The 22,879-nt window shown below is 46.0% G+C and overlaps 1 protein-coding gene across 1 annotated transcript in view; it reads right to left on the bottom strand.

Annotated features, from left to right (window-relative positions):
• The window catches only part of LOC128057571 (phospholipid-transporting ATPase IB-like), a 142,694-nt gene that overhangs the window by 10,229 nt on the left and 109,586 nt on the right, over positions 1-22,879 (bottom strand). Inside the window, exons 37-39 of the mRNA XM_052650030.1 lie at positions 15,652-15,867; positions 15,345-15,508; positions 14,877-14,935 (exon numbers count right to left, since the gene is read on the bottom strand). Coding sequence (XP_052505990.1) covers positions 14,877-14,935; positions 15,345-15,508; positions 15,652-15,867 — 439 coding nt within the window. The remainder of the gene's footprint in view (positions 1-14,876; positions 14,936-15,344; positions 15,509-15,651; positions 15,868-22,879) is intronic.

Here is a 22,879-nt window from a genome sequence, read left to right as displayed (position 1 = left end):
TTGCTCAGTCATGTCCAACTCTTTGCAACCCCACAGACTGCCAAACGCCAGGCTTCCCTGTCCATCACCAACTTCTGGAGCCTACTTAAACTCATGTCCATCAAGTCGGTGATGCCATCCAACCAACCATCTCATCCTCTGTCGTCCCCTTCTCCTCCTGCCTTCAGTCTTTCCCAGCATCAGAGTCTTTTCCAAGCAGTCAGTTCTTCACATCAGGTGGCCAAAGTCTTGGAGTTTCAGCTTCAGTATCAGTCCTTCCAGTAAATATTCAGGACTGATTCCCTTTAGGATGGACTGGCTGGATCCCCTTGTAGTCCAAAGGACTCTCAAGTCTTCTCCAACACCACAGTTCAAAAGCATCAATTCTTCAGCATTCAGCTTTCTTTATTGTCCAACTCTCACATCCATGCATGACTACTGGAAAAACCATAGCTTTGACTAGATGGACCTTTATGGGCAAAGTAACCTGCTTTTTAATATGCTGTCTAGGTTGATCATAACTTTTCTTCCAAGGAACAAGTGTCTATTAATTTCATGGCTGCAGTCACCATCTGCAGTGATGTTGGAGCCCCCTCAAAATAAAGTCTCTCACTGTTTCCATTGTTTCCCCATCTATCTGCCGTGAAGTGAGGGGACCAGACGCCATAATCTTAGTTTTCTGAATGCTGAGTTTTAAGCCAACTTTTTCACTCTCCTCTTCGCTTTCATCAAGAGGATCTTTAGTTCTTCTTTGCTTTCTGCCATAAGGGTGGTGTCATTTACATATTTGAGGTTATTGATATTTCTCCCAGCTGTTGACTAAAAAGATGTACAACTTGAGAGTTGTGAGTTAAGTTTTATTTGGGGGCAAAATGAGGACTGCAGCCCAGGAAGCAGCACCTCAGATAGCTCTGGAGACTGCTCCAAAGAGGTTGTAGGGGAAGGTCAATATATAGGATTTTGGTGAAGGGAGGAGTTCAGTACCATTAAGCATTCCTTTTATAAAAAGTTTTCTGCCATTCTCAGGGATCTGATCTCACCATGAAGGGATTTATTGTTTTCTAGATATGAGGAGATGCAAGGATTGAGATCATAAAATCTGTTCCTAAAACATCAATCTAAAGACCTGTCTGACTGGATTGCCTGGAGCACAGAGTGCCTTACTCCACCCTGATCTCCCTCAGGAGGTGTTGAAGGTCAACAGCTGCAACAGTGCAGGGTTTGGTCTCCGCAGAGGCAGATGGCGAATGCCCTTGTATAGTCATCAGCAACGATCTTGGCACATGCCAATTTGTAGTTGACACGGCCCCCTTGTGGTCATAAATCCAACCATACTTTGAGGGGCATTTCACGACCATTTTGTCCCACGTTGCTGGGGAGGCTTGTTTCCAGTTCTGAAGAAGGTTTTAGCTGATAAGCCACTCGATGTGCTATTACTGGGCTAGGTCTTCACAGTTAAAGTTCTCTGGACACCTGCCTTCTAGTTATGGTCCAGGAAAGTATTCCCTATCATTGCATCTTCCCATATCTAGGACTGCTTAATGGTATTGAGCTCCCCCCTTCCCCCAAATCCTATATATTGACCTTCCCCTACTACCTCTTTGGAGCAGTCTCCAGAGCTATCTGAGATGCTGCCTCCTAGGCTACAATCATTGATCACAAATGGAGCTATACATTTGATCAACTGCTTCAAGTCTAGTCATCATTAATCTGGTTGGAAGCTCGGTCATACACTTGGTAATACAAGAAACAATAATCTTGCAAAACAGGCAAAATACAATAATATAGTTAATAACATTAGTGGAATTATAAGTAAATAGTTTAGCCATGAGCATCTCACACCAAACCAGTATTTTAAAAGATCATCAAGACTAGGGAGTGGGTCACCTAAGGCAGAAATCTGATTTTTCATATGGCTCATCAAATGTGTTATATTAGAGGGTTCATCAGAAGTAAAAACACAACATTCAGTTTGAATTATGGCACAGGTGCCTCCCTGAGATGCTGCAAGGATGTCAAGGGCCATGCGGTTTTATAGCACGTCCTTTCTCATCATAGAGACCTCAGAGGCCAACAGGCTAATAGCCTGGTTACTATCATTTAAAACTTGTTGAGTGAAAGCTGTTAAGGCTTCAATATGGGCACTTACATCCTCTAATCCTACTGGAGGCACAAGAATAGCTGCTAAATTATCATACCAGGGGAATACAGACCGTTTGACCCATCAGGCTCACATCAATGGTAGATTGGCTAGAGTTACCTCTAATTTGTTATGTATAAGACCTTGCATCCATGAGAATCCCTGGGTACACTTTCCTATCCATCCCGATGGAAGCCAAGGCCATAAGGTAGTACCACAAATCCATACATTAGGTGCAATCCAGCAAATCTCTGGTCGTCTGACCCAGTCAGTTCCATACCAGTCACTCACTCTAAGGGTAATAATATGTAAGCATTGTTCATAAGGCAACCAGCCTAGTTTCCTGATATTACTAGGTTGATCATCCTTAGTAGGGTTTAATTGTCCCCAACATAGGGGAGCTTTTAAACTTAAATGACCATAGCTTTGTATTAACAACATGGATCCAGCCCATAATTGTGGAAGTTTTCTTTTAATAGACAAGAGGTTACAGTTTTTGATTGTGATTTAGCTTGTTGCTCTGAAGAATCTTGAGTAATTGTAACAGAAAACTTAAATTTATGGCCAGGGTCAGAGCAGGAATTATTAATTGGCCAATTGAGAGGATCCCATCTAGTAACATCAGGGGTAGACAAAACAGAGTTGAACTCTCTTTCTTTTAAAATAAATTTCCTAAGAGCTATCCAATCAGAGCCTTGAAGGGGAGACCAAGGCAACCCAGAAGTACTAGATGCAGGTTCAGTTCAGTTCAGTTCAGTTCAGTCGCTCAGTCATGTCCAACTCTTTGCAACCCCATGAATCACAGCACGCCAGGCCTCCCTGTCCATCACCAACTCCTGGAGTTCACTCAAACTCACGTCCATTGAGTCAGTGATGCCATCCAGCCATCTCATCCTCTGTCGTCCCCTTCTCCTCCTGTCCCCAATTCCTCCCAGCATCAGAGTCTTTTCCAATGAGTCAACTCTTCGCATGAGGTGGCCAAAGTATTGGAGTTTCAGCATCATTCCTTCCAAAGAACACCCAGGACTGATCTCCTTTAGGATGGACTGGTTGGATATCTTTGCAGTCCAAGGGACTCTCAAGAGTCTTCTCCAACACCACAGTTCAAAAGCATCAATTCTTCAGTGCTCAGCTTTCTTCACAGTCCAACTCTCACATCCATACATGGCTACTGGAAAAACCATAGCCTTGACTAGACTGACATTTGTTGGCAAAGTAGTGTCTCTGCTTTTGAATATGCCATCTAGGTTGGTCATAACTTTCCTTCCAAGGAGTAAACGCCTTTTAATTTCATGGCTGCAATCACCATCTGCAGTGATTTTGGAGCCCAAAAAAATGAAGTCTGATGCTGTTTCCACTGTTTCCCCATCTATTTCCCATGAAGTGATGGGACCAGATACCATGATCTTAGTTTTCTGAATGTTGAGCAATGCAGGTTAACTGGCCACAAACCAACAATTGGACTGATTTTTAAAATTAGCATACGATTGTGCCCATGCCACAAAAACATTTGATTCATATGCAAAGGTCCAAGAAGTCAGGAAAACATTATAAATGATCATATGGGTCAGGTCCAGCATCTTGGGCAAGCTGTCTACCTCTGATGTTGTCATCTTCTCATCCTGGAGTGAGTGTAGCTCCTCCTCTATTCAAGCATTGTTTTAAAGTGAGTTTGAGATCAGTAGCCCTTTCTATAGTCCAGTCTGGAGCAGGAGCCCCTTTTAAGTGGGAAAAATGAAAGCAAGAGTCAATTCCCTTGAATTTTTCTGCACATGAGTTAGTTAAGAGTACCTGATGAGGGCCTTTCCATCTGAGTTTCAGTGAGTCCTTTATATAATGTCTTTTCCAAGACACATGATCTGCTGGTTGCAGATCATGCAATACTTTGTTTTCATCCAAAGATAGATTACTATAAGGAGCTTCAGAAACAAGTTTAGAATGTTCCTTTAGGAATTTGACTAGGCCTTAATGTAACATATCCCCTTTTAATAATATAGGTTCATATAATCCTGCATCTAGTCTCATTGGTCTCCCGGTGGCAATTTCAAAGAGAGACAAATGATGCTTCCCAAAGGGAGTAGACCTTAGGCTGAGGAGACCCATCAGAAGAGCCTTTGGCCAGGGTAGGGAATAAGCATCTCCAATTTTAGCCAACTGAATGTTAACTGTTCCATTTGTACTTTCCACCAGCCCAGAGGACTGGGGATGGTAAGCACAACGGAAATGCTGCATAATTGGCCAGATTTTGCAAATTTCCGTAACAGTTTGTCTGGTGAAATGGGTTCTGATATCACTATGTATTTCTGCAGGGACTCCCCAAATGGGAGTCACTCTTTCTGAGATTAATTTGCCTACCAACTGCGCGGTGGCCCGTCTGCATGGGAATGCCTCAATCCAATCTGAAACCATGCAAACCATGACTAGTACATACTGGTGACCTTGAGAGGGAGGCATCTGGATAAAATCAACCTGCCAACTTTCCAAAGGGCCGGCTGGTAACGGAAAGTTTCCCCGAGAACTATGTAATGGCTTTCCTGAGTTGTATTTCGGACATATGGTGCACCTAGAATAAACTTTCTGAGCTATAGTGGTAGATGGCTTCCAATAATATTGTTTACCCCACAGTGCCATCTTATCTGGCTTCCAGTGAGCCAACTCATGAATATATTGTAAAATGGGGTATTGAGCTCCAAACGGAAGGATAGGCTTTCCATTTGGGCCTATCCACAGCTCTTCAGTGTTAAGTGTTAGTCGTTCAGTCGTGCCTGACTCTTTGCGACCCCATGGACTGCAGCTCACCAGGCTCCTCTGTCCATGAGATTTTCCAGGCAATGATACTGGAGTGGGTTGCCATTTCCTTCTCCAGGGGATCTTCCCAACCCAGGGATTGAACCCAGGTCTCATGCACTGCAGGCAGGTTCTTTACCCAGTGAGCACAGCCCTTTACTGGAGTCAAACTTTCTTCCTTTAATTTCTAAGTATCTTTTCCTCCATTTGGAGCTGTTTCCTGAAAGTTTAACAGGGTGTTAGTAAGATTACTAGGAGGCTGAAAAGGGAAATAAGCTGTTAATTGTTATCATTTTGCAGAGCTGCTGTTTTGGCGGTGTGATCTGTTAAAGAGTTGCCTTTAGCTTCTGCAGTGTCAGCCTTTGAATGACCTGATACCTTAATGATAGCTAATGTGCTTGGTAGCAGAATTGCATCCAATAATTCTGAAACTTGTCCCCATTTTTAATAGGTTGCCCCGCAGATGTTAAAAATCCTCTTTGTTTCCAAAGCATGCCAAAATCATGTGCCACCCCAAATGTGTAGCGGCTGTTGGAATAAATATGAGCAGATTTCTGTTTTGCCACTTGGCAGGCTCTGGTTAATGCTATTAATTTGGCCTCTTGGGCAGAAGAGGCATCAGGTAAGGGACCATTCTCAAGGACTGATACTGGAGAAACAACACCATAACCAGCTTGGTATTTCCCATGAAGTCCTCACAAATATGACCCATCGGTGAATAATATAAAATCAGGATTATCCATAGGGCTTTCTTGGAGGTCAATCCTGGTGGATAAAAGATTGTCAGTTAAAAACAATACAATCATGTTTTTCATCTTCGATACCCGATTCCTCCAGCAGCAAGGTATCTGGGTTAAGCTCCTGTGAATAGTTATATTCGGCAAGAGCAAGACAATCTCATGGGAAGTTAGTTTACTTGTTGAGTAATGTGTGTGATGAGAATTTAGTAAGGCTTGCGCAGAATGAGGAACAAAGATAGTGAGGTGACTCATGACTGTCCCTTCTGTGATCTGACATAGCATACCCCAGAGGCAAGCGGGGAGGCCTCTGGCTACTGAATCTAGCTGTTGGCTATAACGCCCTATGGGCCGGTAGGAACCACCACGTTGTTGAGTTAGTACTCCTGGTGCAGTTCCCTTATTTTCATGAACCAAGAGGAAGAAGGGTAGATCATAATTTGGATGCCCCAGGGCTGGGGCCTTGGCCAGAAGTTTTTTAAAGGTCTCCGTGACCTCAGAATGTTCTGCATTCCAGCAAAGTGGTTCAGGTTGGTCCTGTTTGAGTAGGTTATAATGGTTGAGCAATTAAGGAAAAATTTGGAATCCAGTTTCTACAGTAGCCTGCAAGTCCTAAAAATCCCCTCAGTTGTCTTTTTTGTCTTTGGGGCAGGGAAGGCCAGAATGCCCTTCACTCTATCCAGATCAATCAGAAGCCCTTCCTTAGAGAGATCCTATGTGTCATGGTCCAGGCGTGGGTTGGAAAAGAATTTCCAGACATGAGACAGAATGAGAGGGAAATAGTTTATTAGAGTGGGAGACGCTGTTAGAACAGCGGGCCAGCCCAAGGGAGAATCAACGTTTAACAGGGGTCCTTAGTCCACTTTTAACCCAGGGTGCAAGGAATGGGACAGGGGTCTTGCGGGTCATTTGCTGATTGGATGAGGCAGGTATACTGGGTAGGGGAAGAGTAGGGCAAATACCTTCTCCCTATGGGGTAGGAGGGGAGACAGGTTATACTGTTCCATTAATAGTTACAACATGGGGGAGGGAAGGACAATAAGCGTCTGGTTTTTCTGTTCCTGCATTCCAAGACCCTCCTTGGTTTTATCTGCTCTTTTGTCCTTGGGTCACCACCCTATGTCCTAAATATTTTCCACCAGCCTTACAGAACTGCAGGTTTTCTTTCGACACTTTATGTCCCTTTAAGGTTAGTTTCTGGAGTAAATACAAGGTGTCTTGCTGGCTGTTTGTCAAACACTTTGAACACAGCAGCAAAACATCTACGTATCGTATCAACACGGACTTATGAGGGACGTCCAGGTCATCTAGATCAGCTTTCAATATCTGGGAGAAGTGAGGCTTTCAGTATATCCTTGTGGCATTACAGTCCACGTATATTGCCATTCATTCCAAGTAGGGATACTAAAAACTGCACTGCAGAGATCACAGAAATTACTGCCTTTAGGAATGCACAGCACTAAAGTATGGGGGTCTGGCACTACAGAATGTCGAGGGATAATAACAGCATTGATAGATGTCAGATCCTGTACAAATCTCCAACCCTTGCCATTTGGTTTTCTAACTGGCAAAATGGGAGTGTTACAAAGGCTTGTGCAAGGCACAATGAGCCCTTTCTTGATGTAAGCTGATATTAAAGGTTTTACTCCTTCTATGGGCTCCTGCCTTAATGGATACTGGCGAATATTGGGCAGAGGCTTATCTTAATCTGTAGTAATTTTGATGGGGGATGCAGAATGTATTCATCCGTTGTCAGTAGGATCAAGTGCCCATAATTCTTTAGGTACTAAGGCTAGCAACCTATCTTGTTCAGCATCATCCTCATCATGAGTCACAAACATTATATGATGAAGGAAATCTGATTGTCCTTTAGATCTAGAAACATTTCTCCCTTAGGAATAAAGGAAATATGGGCTTTGTAAACCTCTAATAGGTCTCTACCTATTAAGTGAACAGGAGCACTTTCTACCACAAGAAGGGAATATTTTAAGTTTCCCTAAGTAGAACTCTAAGGGTAATGATTTAGGAGCCTTAACAGGCTCATTAGAAACCCCTACCATCTGTACTGAGGTATCACTCTGAGGGAGAGCGCCTTTAATTTTGGTAGGGTTTAAAACTGAAAAGGTGGCCCCTGTGTCTATTAGGGCTTTAATTGTTTCTCCTTTTATAATCATTTCTACTTCTCCCAGAGTATTAGAGAGGAGAAGCGGAAAAGATCCCCATGTTCCCTAGGAACAGCAGCCCTATTCCTGTTTAACTTGGAATTCTGGGCTCAAACCCAGTTCTCCCTCTAGCCTTTTTTTTCTTAGCTTACATTTCATTTTCTGATGTCCTGTTTTCCCACAGTATAAACAAACTCTTTGTTTTCCTCTCAGTTGAGAACTAAATGGGGGTTGGTTGACCTTCAACTGGCTTTGAGTACTTAACTGGCACAGCTGAAGGTTCATGATTTTGGTAGATAATCCTTTTTCTTTCTAATGGTTTTGAAAAGTTGGTCAGCCAGTGTAACGAGACCCTTGATATACAATGCAGACCAACCTAGATTGTGTCTTTTGACCAAAGTAGCCAAATCCTCATCTAAATCTTCTAAAAAGGTGGAGTTAAGCATGCGATCATTTTGGGGACTGGAGAATGATTCAGGCATCAAACCCAAATATTGTTTAAAAGTTTTTTCGAATCTCTCATAATAATCTGAAATTGATTCGTCTGGTCTCTGCTTGCACTGTTGAATTTTGTCCAGTCCTCGGTCTTTGAAAAAAGCTCCGGGATAAGTTTGAGTAATTTCTGAGCCAATTCCTTGCATTCAGTATGAGCCTGTGGACTGTGGGATTCAAAATCCGTTAAGGGGTGTTTCCATCTGGCTTTCTCCATTCCCTTGCTTTACTTTCAGAAACTAATAGCTGTATTAGTTGATATAGATCTGAAAGCCCAGGTTTGTAGGCCTGGATGGTTAATTCAAATTCCTTAGAAAATCCCAATGGATCCTGACTGGGATCAGGAAATTCCTTAGCTAGGGCTCTAAGTTCTGTGCTGGTCCAGAATGTGAAGGTGAACACTGAAGATGGGTCACCTCTCCCTGTGATAGGTTTCTCCTTAAAGGGAGCCATAATCACTTCTGATTTTCATCCTCCTTTGCTGGGGAAAGAGGAGCAGAAGGAGGCTGAAGGACAAAGCGTCTGGCAGTTCAGATAGAAGAGCAAAGGGACAGGCAGAGTTGGCAGTAGTGGCTTTTCCTAGTTCTGATATTATATCAAGCAATTTTTTGTTGGTTTCCTGCAAAGAAGTTACTCTATTATTTCGTCTTTTAGAAGCTTCTAGATACCACTCAAAGTAAGCCTTCCATTCAGTCTGTTTGATCTTATGGCCAGCTTTTTCTAGTTGTGCAAGCAAAAATATCAATTTTGGAATACAGAAAGAACCCCAATTTGGCCATTTTAAGTTAGGGTCTCCTTTAGTATAAATTCCCAGTTAACTAGGTACTTGCAAGTACGAGCTCCATACATATTGTACATGAATTTGGCCGGGGTGTTAGTCGGAGGTTGGCTTTCTGACGCCCCTCGTTTTTGATTTTTCAAGATTCTATTTCCCATTTTAAGCTGAACTTGTCAGGGATAAAAAATCACTAGTGAACCTTTGTAGTGCGCCCATGTGCTGCTTGTGAGCTTAACTCTTCTAGGAGTCACCCTAGCATCCTTTCAGCCTTGTTATGTGTCTCGGGCTCTGCCTCCAGCAATCTAAGACCACCATGGTTGCTCAGGTTGCTGAATGGCCAGTTCTTACGTGCGACCCCTGGATGAGCAAGTATTTTAATTAATGAATGGGTTTCCCTATGGGACCACTGCATGGTATGAGGACTAGGCCTCCACCACTCCAGTCAATTTCTCAGCCACCTGAGGAAACTGTAACTGGCCAGGAGGAGTCTTGTCCCTTCTCTTCGGAGCAAAGCTCTCATGTATTTTCCTCACTTTTATCCCAACAAATTCTATAAAGACAGCTGAATTGAGGAGAAGTGTCAGCTCAGCCTCTTATCTATGCACTCAGCCAAGATCATTCAATCCCCTACAACGGAGTGACCTCAGTATCTTTTCAGCTGAGCCCCGGGTATGCCTCAATTTCTTTCAGTCAAGGCCCTCAACCAGTACCTTTCCACTGGCTGGGTATTCTGCTGGGTTTTTTCACCCAGCCTCCCACCCAGTATCTTTTGACTGGGTGGGCATTTCTCAGTATCTTCCAACTGAGCCCCACTCAGAGTCGAGACCATGAGTGGGTATGCCCTGGATATTTCACCCGAGCCCCACCCGACCCCCGCCAGTATCTTTCCAACTGGGAGGGGGTAGCTAACCTGCTCCACCGCCAAATAAAACTCAGAATATCCACCAATACAGGAGATTCGAGAACCATGAGAGATTTACCGAAATTCGTCTGGATTCCCCAAGAAGGCGAATGGGTGGAAGGGGCCGCTGCTGGTACCAAAGCTCCAGTTCCCCGTGGAGTTCAGGTGAAGGAGGGAAGTCCACTCTGGGTCCCTTCATGGTCACCAAAACCGTCGACTAAAAAGATGTACAACTTGGGAGTTGCGAGTTAAGTTTTGCACCTGGATTCCCAGAGCATCCTGTGTCTCTGTATACCCTGCAACACGCTCACCACCAAAACGTGTTTCCATAGTCACCAGACAACTGACCCCCTGTGCCGGTGGCCGCCTCTCCCGACAGGCGCCTCTGGTAACCACTGCTCTGCTTTCTTCATCTGCTCTGTTCACCGCATGCACGCTGCTTGTCTGGGGGAAACAGACTCTCTTGTGAGTAAATAGTTGAGTGAAAGAAACTAAACTGATTGGATAGAAAAGAAGTTCCAACAGTGGTTTCCAGTCGCCTGGGAATGGGTCAGAAATGCAGATTCTTGGGCCCCTGGAGACAGCAGTCTGGACTGAGGCCCGGCAATCCATGTTCCAAGGAACCCTCCAAGGCTCTGATGGCCCTGGAGGCTGAGCAACGTTGGTAGGAGGAGGTGTCTTTCAAGGAGGACTTTGCTTCTGCATACATTTTAAGTCTGGGGCTTGTGCTCAGTTCAGAGGGGGAAATGAGAGCTCTGATCTTCCCAGCACTTCCAGAGACTCTGGGAGGACTTGGGGGGCATTGGGGGCTCCCCATGGCCCCAGCTGTATGCCCCCAGAGGCTCCTGGAGGACTTGGGATCCCCCTGGTGCCTGGCTCAGTTTCTGCACAGTGCAGGGGTCAGGGGAAGGAGCCGGGCCTCCAGTGGTCTCGTCACTCAGCCCTCGCTCCTACTCCTCAAGCTTAACCCTCTGGCTTCCCCAACAAGGTCAAAGCACCTGGTGTGTCATGCGAAAAATATTCCCCAGCAACGTGCTTTGCCTCCAGCTGTGAAACTGATTAGTGGCCTTAAAAATTCCCCCAAGAGTCTCTACTGGCAGCTGTAGTTGCTATTTTAAAACAGCAGAAGCATGTGTGACGGAGGAAGGGAATTGTGTTATGTACAGGAAAAAGGTAAAAAAAACTTTCCCTCCAAGTTAAAGAATGGCACACCCAGTAGAAGAAATATGCTTTTTGTTGGAATAGCCTAACTTTTGGTTAGTTGTGATAAAGCTATTTCTGAAATCAGTATCGAGAAATTCAGCTGGTTGGGATTCAAGAGACTGTGGGATCAGAAGACGAGAACCAGCCGCTACAGATGCGACGGAAGGTGGGCTCCTTGCTGAATGCTCGGCCAGGGCAAGCTGACGACATTCATTCAGGATCTCTGTCTGAAATACAGGATGGAAATCAAAAGTGCCTGATTCAATAAAGATAATGATTCATGTGATTACTCAGACCTGGATTTTTTTCCCCCTCTGCCTTCCATGAGTTTTAAAAGTCCAGTTCATAGACCACTCATGGCCAGAGAACCGAAACTAAACCTGCAGAAAAGTTCAGCCCTGGACCTGGCCAGAAGTCTATTTATCCAGCAAGGGTTCACTGAGCATCTACCAAATGGACAGCACGCGTGCAGCCCTGGAAATGTGAGTGAAGAGATTCTCAGTCCACATGATGGAGACAAGGTGTGTGATGTTAAAACAGGTCCAAGCAGAGCTCAGAGGAGACTGGAGGGAGACATCTAAGGTGGGTGAAGGAAAGAGACGGTGCATTTCAGGTGGGACTGGAGCCTCTGCAAAGACACACAGGTCTGAAAACAGACAGCAGGGCATCTTGACCGGAGGGGCCCGTGGAGAGGTGCTGGGGCCCCAGACAGAGAGGAGAGGTCAGGCAGGCGGATTCTGCAGGGGGTCGGCATGTGGGTAGGTTGGGGCAGGAGGATGCAACCATCTCCGGCAGAGGTGCCAAGGTTACATCGTTGCGATAACTCTACCAGTATCTGAAGATGGCCTGGACAGGTGAACTAAAGAGGGCAAGAGGCTTGATCAAAGACAAGAGACGCAAACTAACATTTGTCTCCTGTTAGTCACAGGATACGTCCTAGTTGCACCCACCATGAAGCTGATTCCTTCCCAACCAAAGCAGGCAGACATCTCTGAATCTCTGAGGTGGGCAAGCATAAAATTCACTGTTTTCAGATCACTGACTACTTGGAAGAGGAAACTAACCATAAAGCAATTATACACCAATAAAAAAATTGATAGAAAAAAGCAGACAAACCACGTCTTTTGAAATTTCTCAACATTATTCAAGAAGGTACAGGAAAATTATTTTAATAACTGGGTATACAGGGTTAAAAATATTGACTACTACTGTTTCCAAAGCACCTTTTATAAATTCATTCAGGTAACCTGATGATGAGAAGGCAGCGACAGAGGATGAGAGGAGTTTTGAGTAAACTCCAGGAGATGCTGAAGGACAGGGAAGCCTGGTGTGCTGCAGTTCATGGGATTGCAGTCACATACAACTTAGTAACTCAACAACTACTTAACAATTATTGAACACAATATAATGCCTACCACTTGAAATTTGTTTGAATTACTATCATTTGTTTTCCCAGTCAGTACTTTCTAGGAAATATTTCCTACTCTGTACACAAAGGTACCATATTTCCCCCCTAAAACCCTCTTTAAAGTGAAAGTGAAGTCGCTCAGTCGTGTCCAACTCTTTGTGACCCCATGGACTGTAGCCTACCAGGCTCCTCCGTCCATGGGATTTTCCAGGCAAGAGTACTGGAGTGCGTTACCTGACCCAGGGATTGAACCCCGGTCTTCTGCATTGCAGGGAGACACTTTACCGTCTGAGCCACCAGGGAAGTGGAAAACCCTCTTTGAACACATCCTAATACCTTGAAGTAGAAGCAAGCTGCGTGACCAGGATGGAATGCTCTTCCAGGCCTCAGCTGCTGCTCTGGGAGCAAATCACGTGAAACAAATATTCACTGTCAGCCCAGATGTTTGATTTGCTGTTGATACACAGCCAATTTGATTTTCAGTCAGTGCTCGGGGGGAGAGAGGAATAGAAAAATATGTAAACTGTGGACAAAACAAATGCAGATCTGGTAGGTGGAAAAGCTACAAACGTCAGCATTGGACCTGTCTTCTTTCTTCCTAAATCAGGGAACGTGCTGCTGACCAGAGGGAAAAGGGTCTCTCCTGCCCCCTGCTGTTTTTCCATCTGACTTGCAGCATTCTAAAAGTTTTGAATCATTATTTCAAGGGAAAAGATTTCTGTAGAGTTTTCCCTGACTCAGAACAATTTCTAGAACAGTGAATGAATTTTATTCCTCATCCTTACTTATGAGATATTGTATGAATTAACATGCATGAATTTGAGCAAGTACCAGGAGACAGAGGAGGACAGAAGAGCCTGGTGTGCTGCAGTCCATGGGGTCATAGATTGAGACACAACTTAGCAACTGAACAACAACAAACAACGGGAGGCTGAGTGTTTGCTGACGGCTGTGTAGAGCTGGGAGTTTTGAATGTTGCTTTAACCTAGTTGAGATCGAAGGCAGTCAAATATGCAGCTATCAAAACAAACTAACAGAAAGGGGGCCATGGAGAAAATAAAACCCCCTTCAGAGAAATAATCAAAATAATGTGATCAGAAGAGTGCTGAGAATGGTCTACATTTCTTTGCTGTTAACACCTGCACTGGAAGCTTCAGGAATTTGATGTTTAAAAAGTTCAAATAGCTAAAGAACATGAACAAAACTAAAAGCCAGACAGCAGGTTTCTGGGAAAGTATTTTCCATACATGTGATTTTTGGTGAGAGGAGGAAACAGAACACAGGGCTCATAGAATCAGTTTCCTTACTTGCCACCTCAAGAGCCACATCTCCATCCCTTCAAGCCTGAGGTCTGAGCACCACGGCAGGTGTGCACGTGACATCCCAGGAAGGGTTTGTTTTTGCACAATTTGGACTGACCCAGGCCAAATGACACAGCATTCAAGAGGTCCCACAAATAGAAGACACTGGTCTCCCAGCGACAACACTAAATAATCAACACCATAATCGGTGGGAGGTCGGAGCACTTTGAGAAGCTGGCTCCCCCGGTGCTGGGGTGGATTCTGCTGGGACATGCCCAGGGGAGCGCCTTACTGCCAGTCTCCACCTGCTCCACCCCTCCAGCTTCCCTCTGCCCAAAGTCACAAGGCACTGCTTTTCAAAGAAGGATTTGTGTGACTGCCCAAAACTTTCCAATGGCTTCACAACCGTATCCTACCACGATGAGGTCACCCAGCTGTTTTCAAACAGAATCTATTGAAAGGCAGAATAAAACTAATAGCATACCTTTACTGAATAATACTCCCCCTTTGACTTAGGTGAACCCAAAGAATCAGAAGGATTTGCTTCCATTGAAGCTAGAAGTTTTAAGTCCTCAACCTTGAGCTTGATGTTTTCCTGGTCTAGGGAGGACACCCTCACGACCTCAGCACTTCTGCCCACTCCATACGGGGCAGGTGTAAACAGTAGCCAATCCTTACTTTTCTCAAAGTCAAAGGAGGAGGATGCGGAGTAAAACAACCTTCAGCTGTGCACACTAACTGCACCAAGGAGGAACTGCAAATTGTTTTTGTATCGCCAGGGAAGGACAGCACGCTTCCCACGGTCTCAATCCCCACTGTCTAAATCCAAAAGCTTCTTTCCTTGAAGCCCACGTCTGCTCTGAAAAGCTCAGGAGTTCAGGGTTCCGCTCTGCAAATGCAACCTAGCAGCTTCCAACAGCAGGGCCACCCCAGACAGAGACCCAAGGCACGTACAATGCTCTTTCCGAACTGGGCACCAAGCACTCACCGCTGACGCGGTTTTCTGGGTCCTGGCCACTCTCATGAAGCTCAGCCAGACCTGGGAGCCTAAGGGGCCAAGAAACTAACAATCTGCTAGCAGGTGCATCCGAGGCCCCGCGCGCTCCTCGCGTGCAAAAACCCATAGCTGGGCGCCCGGGCTTTCTCCCCTGCGAGCCGCAGCGCATCGTGCGTGTGGGTACTCCAGCTGAACTGGCTGGCTAACCCCCAGATTCTTCCGGGAACGCTGAAATTCCAACTCCGCAAGTAGCGGAGTGGGCCGCAAATTTGAGCCTCTAGCAAGCCCAGCTGCGCGTCCCCGCGCAGAACAGCCGCGAGCTTGGACCTCCGAAGAGACGGGCCCGGCTCCGGCTGACCCACCCCTGTGTCCGAGGAATGCGATGCCCAACGGGGTTTCGGGGCGCTTCTCCTCTCTAGCGAACTCACAAGCACGTGCAGCGCACACACCTGTGCCCACCTCCGTCTCCGCTCCCCGTAGCCGCCCGCCGAGGACCTGCTCCCCTGCGGCTGCAAGGGGGTGCGCAGAGGGAGGGAAGGCCTGTCTCGCCCTTCCAGCGCCCAAGGCGCCCCCGCATCGGTTCGAGCCCCGACCCTTTCGAAGCCCGTCACGCCCTCCCGCTCCTAGGCCCGGCCGGCCCGGCGTCCCGCACTAAACCGGTGGGGCTGGAGGGACCGAGGTTGGTAAAAAGAGTCCAGGGAGCCGCGAACTTAGGTGGCTTTTCAGGAGCTGGGACAGGGTGTGGCTGCCGGGGGGCGCCCCTTGCTTGAACTTTGGGGGCGCCTCGGAAGGCCTGCTTCCTGCCCTCGGATGTGGCGTTCGCCTCGTTAACTGGAAGGACCCGCCGGCTCTCAGTGAACCACCCGGGTCTCCACCCCACGCGCACCCCCGCGCTCTCCGAGCGCGCGCTGCTCCTCCCCGCTCGGCCCCGCCCCGCGCCGCACCTGGCGCACCTGCGGGCGCTCCTTGGGTCTCTAGCCACCTGCGCAGAAAAGAGGCGCCCTAGAGGTGAACGCGCAGGGAATCCGTGTTCTGGAGAAACAAAATTCTGGAGAAGTGACTTGTCCAAGCGTATCATATTCAATTTTTGTTTGTTTTTGGTTTTCAGAGTATCGAATGTGGCTGCTGTCTCTGCGCACAGTTCATAAATGTAAAAACTTTAAGGTAACTAGACAAAAATGCCAACTTGAGAGGTTCAAAACCCAAATTCAGAGCGTGGGTATACAATCGTTTATTTCCCGGAGAATATTGCGTTTCATTCTATTAATACTAGGTTGTGGATCAGTAGTGGACCAAGTGAAGACATCCCCAGAAAGGATCAAATCCCCGAGGCCGCTTGAAGCTGAGGCTGGCCTGTATTTTCAGGAAATGAACAGACCACCTGGTGTCCTAGTTCTTAAGAGACCAATCAAACAGCAACAGTGGACGGAAAGCTTGAGCAACCAGCCTTGGAAAACGCAGGCCAGCAAGAGACCGCACATGTCTTTAATATTAATAAGTTCCTTTCCACAAAGAAGCCTCCCAAAAAGGCTTCCTGCCCAGAAATGAGGCTTTAACAAGGAACTTTAGAACAAGACATTTTCCCAAATGATTAACATAGGATAGTCCATCATTGGGTTGGTTTTTGGTCAGGAAATCTTTTCTCAGTAAGCCTCACTGGCTGGAGAAAGGATATTTTTCAGGGAACAGGTGAGATGCTGTCAAAGTAAAGTAGGCATGTAATACTTTTTCCCTAAGCACACTGTAACTTGCATGGTGTCAGGCAACTGGTTTTGCTTGTTTCCTGCTGGTCCCCTAGCAAAGTGTGCAGCCTGTACTATCTGCATAATAAACTTTTGCTACAAACACATAAAAGCATGGACCTGGTAGTTCTGAAATTTCTGAATTTATCACTTTTGAAATAGGTGATTTAAAAACTTCATGGTTTTATTGAGATATAATTTGTATACCAGAAAGTCCACCCTTAAGTGCATACATAGTTCAGTATTTTTAGACTATTACAGAACTGTGCAACGACCACCACCATCCAAATGTACAACATTTTCATCACCCTCAGAAGACACATTGTACCCCTGAGCAATTGCCCCGCCTTTCATTCAACCCCTCCACCCCCAGACCTTGGCAACCACTAGTCTCCTTTACATCTATAGATTTGCTTATGGCTTTCTTGTGAATGGAATCGTGTTGTATGTGGCCCCTAGATGTTGTTTAGTCACTAAGTTGTGTCTGACTGTTTGCGATCCCACGGAGCTTAGCCCACCAGGCTCCTCTGCCCATGGGATTTCACAGGCAAGGATACTGGAGAGGGCTGCCATGCCCTCCTCCAGGGGATCTTCCTGACCCAGGGGTTGAATCCATGTCCCCTGTATTGGCAGGTGGATTCTTTACCATTGAGCCACCAGGGAAGCCCATGAGCCCCCTTAGGACTGGCTTTTTTAAACTTAGCATAATGTTTTTAAGGTTTATCCATTTTGTATGTGTTTCATTCTTATTACAGCCAAATAACATTCCATATTATGGCTATACCACATTTTATATATTTGTGGATAGCTTTTTGAGGTATTTATGGGCTTTTCTCTCAGTGTTTTCCTTGTTGTCTCATTTCCATTCAAACACGTCTCAGGATTTTCTGTTTGTTTCCTCAGAAGAGTCTTTGGCAGCACAGAAAATCGACATAGTTTACAAGAATTCTTGGTCTTCACTTCTAAAAAGTCAAGAGGTAGAACAGGGCTTGAGGAAGGGGGCTCTCTACCTTGGACTACAGCAGAGATCTGAGAGACATCTCTTTGTCCCCTCAGAGTGTACTGGGTAGACAGTGTGCCCTAAGACAGGAATGTTAGACTGTTGGGCATGGGGGTCCCAGCTCCTCAAAGGCTCCAGTGCCCTATCCCTGGCACAGAAGCCTCATAAAATGGCCAGGCCGAAAGAAAGCACGTGTCTTTAATGATGACCTTTGTGGGCAGATGACGGAAGAATGGAGGAGCCCAGTGCTTTGCAGCATCTGAAACCCTGGAGAGTTCATACACACCTGAGGCAGAATCACAAGAATGACTGAGGGTGAAAAAAAAAGAACGAGGTTGAATTTTCTACTGGCCCTGATGTGTGGGGAAATCAGGGGAGAATGAGATACAGTCTTTCTTGCACACCTGGTTTTGAGGCTCAAGATCAATCTACACTATACCCGTTACATGAGTTCATTGAAACCAAGAATATGGTGCACATCTCATACTCATCAGATATAACTCCAACATGACAGGACAGGACATTCTACTTAGAAAAATGTTTTATACACTGCCTGTGCCCCTTAGTCTGTGACTTTTCTGCATGACCCCTTTCCAATAAAGTAAGACAAGCTTATTATGCAACATAACATCCTTGACCTTTTTTTCCCCAAAACAACCTGTACCAAAGTTTAAATTTTGGTGAAACATAATACTTTGTAATTTTATACTTCAGACTCAACTGATAAATCATCTCACAGCTACAGGAAAAATAAATAAATTAAGTAAAACATTGAAGACAAATTAAGAAAAAGCATATAGGGTTCCCCATCATTTATACCCAAGGATAGTGATTTAATCAGTATAGAAATAAACTGGCCAGAGTCACAGGAGGGAGGAGGAGTCACAGAGTCACAGGAGGAGTGTTGAGGAGCCTTGGTTCATTGCAGTTGTCCCCAGAACGAACACAAAAGGGTAGGACTCGGCAACACAGCTCTTACTCAAAGGTGGCAGAAAAAGTCCTCTGAGGTTTGCTTTTGGTGGTGTCGTAAGATCGGACTAGTTCTTCCTGAGAAATCACAGCTCGTTCTACCTGAGAAAATGCATACCCATCTGAAAGAGCAAAGCATGGGGACGCTGTTAGAAGGCAAATATGTACAGTGAACATTCTGGTGACAGAAATCAAAACCCCTCCCCAACTGGAACACATTGGCCACCTCAGGCAGGGATGGCTGAGGCAGGGAGAGTGGCGAGGTCTGGGGAGGGCTTGGCGATAGAGCAGTTTGCAAACCTAGCTGCATCAGGACCACTGACGAAGCCCTTTCTGCATCCTTCTTTCTGGGGCCAATGGATCTGCATGGCTGGACATCACTGGGTGCTTTTTAAAGTTCTTCCAAGGATTCTGATGTGGTGCCTGATGCTCCTGAGAGCCACGTCCTGGAGGATGCAGCCTGGCCAAGGGGCCCAGGGGCTCATGTCTGTCTCTATGGGCCTGTGGCCCAGCCCAGTCTGAGCATCTCAAGAGGGGACACACAGGTCCCTCACTACATTTTCCCACTACCATTCAAGGGAAGGGGCCCTGGAACAGTCTGAGTCTTGAAACTAAAACTTACAACTGGAACCCAGAAAGGTGAGTTTTGAAGCTGAAAACATGCTGGGGGACAACATGCAATATTAATATTAAACTTGGTGAAAAAAAAAAAAAGTCCATCATGCTGGAAATGTCTCTGTTTTAAATTTTAGCTGATTTAACTAAGTATTCAAAGTGGTTTACTTGAGTTGACATGAATAACAGGGTCATGGGTAGAAGTTCCCAGAGGCAATAACTCATTGACTAGCACTCTCTCTCTCTGGGAGAATCAATCCTAGAATCATTTCTGAAAACGATGCCAGCTCTTGTGGGGCAATGAGGAGAGCTGATGAATATTTTCGCTCTTCTCTAACTTCTGACCTTGACAGATCAGATCTAGAGCAGTCGCACATTTGAACGATCCTAATACGTTTAGATTAAAACACGACGCAGAGCGAGCGCATGCTGCTTCCACACACTCCCAAGGTTTACCATGGCTCACTGGTGACAGTGGATTTACTTGTGAGTGGCCATGCTCTTTAGAAGAAGAAAACCTAACTTGTGCCCAGGTGTTGTGAACTGGCTTATGTGCTTGCGTGTCGAAGGAGAGAGGGATGTGGTGGTCCACAGCCTTCTCTGCATGGAGAGCCACCCCAGGGCTCGTAAGAAGCCTGGTACCCTGCACAAAGGCAGGACCAGCGGTTCTCCAACTAGAGTGGGCGCTACCACCAGAGGGTTGAGTCAGTGAGTCTGCGGTGGGGCCCAAGAGCCAACAGTTCTAGCAACTTCCCGGGTGACACTTCTGCTCCTGGCTTAAGGACAGTGCATGGAGCACCACTGTTTTAGGCCATTTTCACCACAGTCTTGGACTGGATGCAGGTATCAGTGGCTTCCCATTCCCAGTGACAACCTTCCTCTCACTTGGGATGGATCCACCCAGAATCTCAAGGTGGAATCTGAGTTGGCACTTCTCAGGTGTCATGGATTCTCTGCGCAGCTATGGGGACAGGAGGGAGTGCCCTGTGGCAGCAAGTCCCTGAGAAGATTTTCTGAGCGCAGAGGCCTCCCCTTCCCAAGCACAAGTCCAGGCTCTGTCAGCAATGCAAACTGCCAAAGGTGGAGAAACCACTGTCCTTCATTTTATCTTAAATGTTCTACATGCAGAAACACGGAGGGCTGTGAAAAATAAAAATATGAAAACAGCCCCACCCTTATAAAATGAAGATGTGTTCGCATTTTAAACAGTCTCCTTGTTTTGCATTAATTGTTTAAAAAAAATTCAGGCAGTCACCTTCTAAAAAATGTGGTTAAATGCATGTAGCATAAAGTTTACCATCTTAAGGATACGAAGTGTCCAGTCCAGTGGCACCAAGAACAGACACAAGGCTGTGCAGACACCCCCACCCTCTGGCTCCAGAACTCTCTGCCTCCCCAACCTGAGACTCCCCTCACCCCACCCCTGGAAACCCTGCTCTCCCTCTAAGAATCTAACTGCTCCAGGGACCTCATGTCTGTGGGGTCACACAGTACTTGTCCTTTTGTGTCTGGCTTATTTCACTCATCATGTGCCTTCGAGGAGCAGGACCTCACGTTTAACCGCCCATCCTTCTGTGGGTCAGTGGCATCTCCATGTTGTGTGCGTGACTTACGTGGGGCACCTAGGTCAACGGAGTTGTTCCGGAAGACCACCTGACAGGGCCTGGGACTCACGGACCTTTGGAGATTCACGTCCTCCACCTTGGACCTAAATCAAACACACACTGGCTTTAGTTCGTTGCGTACTAAGTTGTTTTAGTCGTGTCTGATTCTTTGTATCCCCATGGACTGTAGCCCACCAGGCTCCCCTGTCTATGGGATTCTCCAGGCCAGGATACTGGAGTGGGCAGCCATTTCCTACTTCAGGGGATCTTCCCAACCCAAGGATCTAACCTGCATCTTTGTGTCTCCTGCATTGGCAGGCAAGGTATTTACCACTAGTGCCACCTGGGAACCAGATTTAAAGGGATTTGTTGGAGGAAAAAAAAGTTTCAAGGTAAAAGTAAAAAAAAGAAAACTTCCTTACCACTTGGAGAATGTTCTTACATTTAAAACAAAATGGATATTATCCAGAGACTCTCAGCAAGATGCTTCTTCTAAGACAGCATTTTGCTGTGAGCGTCTCTTGTGTTGTTTAGTCATTGAGTCGTGTCCAGCTCTTTGTGACCCCATGGACTGTAGCACGCTGGGCTCCTCAGTCCTTCACTGTAGCCCAGATATGTATATCCCACTATTACTCAAACTCATGTCCATTGAGTTGATGATGCTATCCAGCCATCTCATCCTCTGTCACCCACTTCTCATCCTCTGTCACCTGCTTCTCCTCTTGCCCTCAATCTTTCCCAGCATCAGGGTCTTTTCCAATGAGTTGGCTCTTCGCATCAGGTAGCCAAAGTATTGGAGCTTCAGCTACAGCATCGGTCCTTCCAATGAATATTCAGGGTTGATTTCCTTTAGGATGGACTAGTTTGATCTCCTTGTTGTCCAAGGGACTCTCAAGAGTCTTCTCTAGCACCACAATTCGAAAGTATCAATTCTTTGGCACTCAGCCTTGTTTATGGTCGAACTCTCACATCTGTACCTGACTGCTTCATGTATAGCCGTCCTAACTGTTTCCTCCAAAGAGCTGAACTGGACAATGAACGTCCTGTTTTTCTCAGGCCTCTGAGAGTACCTTGGAGATCTTATGGCATGTATTTTCAAACTCTTTGCCCCAGTTTTCTTTTCTTGCGGCAAAGCCATCATCTAGAGTGGTTCAACATTCTTTTTCAAATTATTTGTCTATGACAGCACCGGGTCTTCGTTGCTTTGTACAGGCTTTCTCCAGTTTTGTGCGTGCGGGCTTCTCAGTGTGGTGGCTCCTCCTTTTGTGGCGCACGGGCTCTAGAGTGCCCAGGCTTCAGCAGGTGCAGAGTGTGAGCTTAGTTGCCCTGCGACATGTGGAATCTCCCCAGACCAGGGATCAGCATACAGGATCTTAGTTCCCGGACCAGAGATCAAACCTGTGTCCCCTGCATTGGCAGGCGGATTCTTAACCATTGGACCACCAGGGAAGTCCCGGTCTGAGACTCTTGACAATGTACGTCAAGATAGGTCGGCTCTGGGCATGAGAGCTTCTCCAGATCCCAAGGCTGCCTGGGGGACCGCGCGGGAAAGTCAACAGTGAGAGAACCAAGAATCTTGAACTCCTACAACTCTTTCATTTCTTGCTCTCTTCCTTGGTGAGCTGATGATTTTCTATAGTGATAAGCTTGATTCCTCTTTCTTTACTTTTGTGTATTTAATATAAGTTTTTGCTTTGTGGCTACCATGAAGCTTACACAAAGCAATTCATATTGGTAACAGTCTGTTTTAAGTTGATAAAAACTCAGGTTAGAGTGCACTTAGAAACTTTACACTTCTACCAACATGGCTTTGATCCTGGCATTGGGAAGATCCCCCAGAGAAGGAAATGGCAACCCACTCCAGTGTTCTTGCCTGGGGAATCCCAAGGACAGAGGAGCCTGGCGGGTTACAGTCCATGGGGTCACAGACAGTCTGAGACAACCTAGCAACTAAAACAAACAACTGCAGTGCTTTAGGTTATTGATGTTGCAATTTACATATTTTTATCTCATGTATCCATCAACAAATGATTGTGGTTTTAATTTTTACTACTTTTGTCTTTT

Source organism: Budorcas taxicolor, chromosome 12 (genome assembly GCF_023091745.1).
Source record: "Budorcas taxicolor isolate Tak-1 chromosome 12, Takin1.1, whole genome shotgun sequence".
Lineage (NCBI taxonomy): Eukaryota > Metazoa > Chordata > Mammalia > Artiodactyla > Bovidae > Budorcas > Budorcas taxicolor.
The sequence above is the reverse complement of the archived record's forward strand: the minus strand, read 5'-3'. Positions and strand labels throughout refer to the sequence as shown.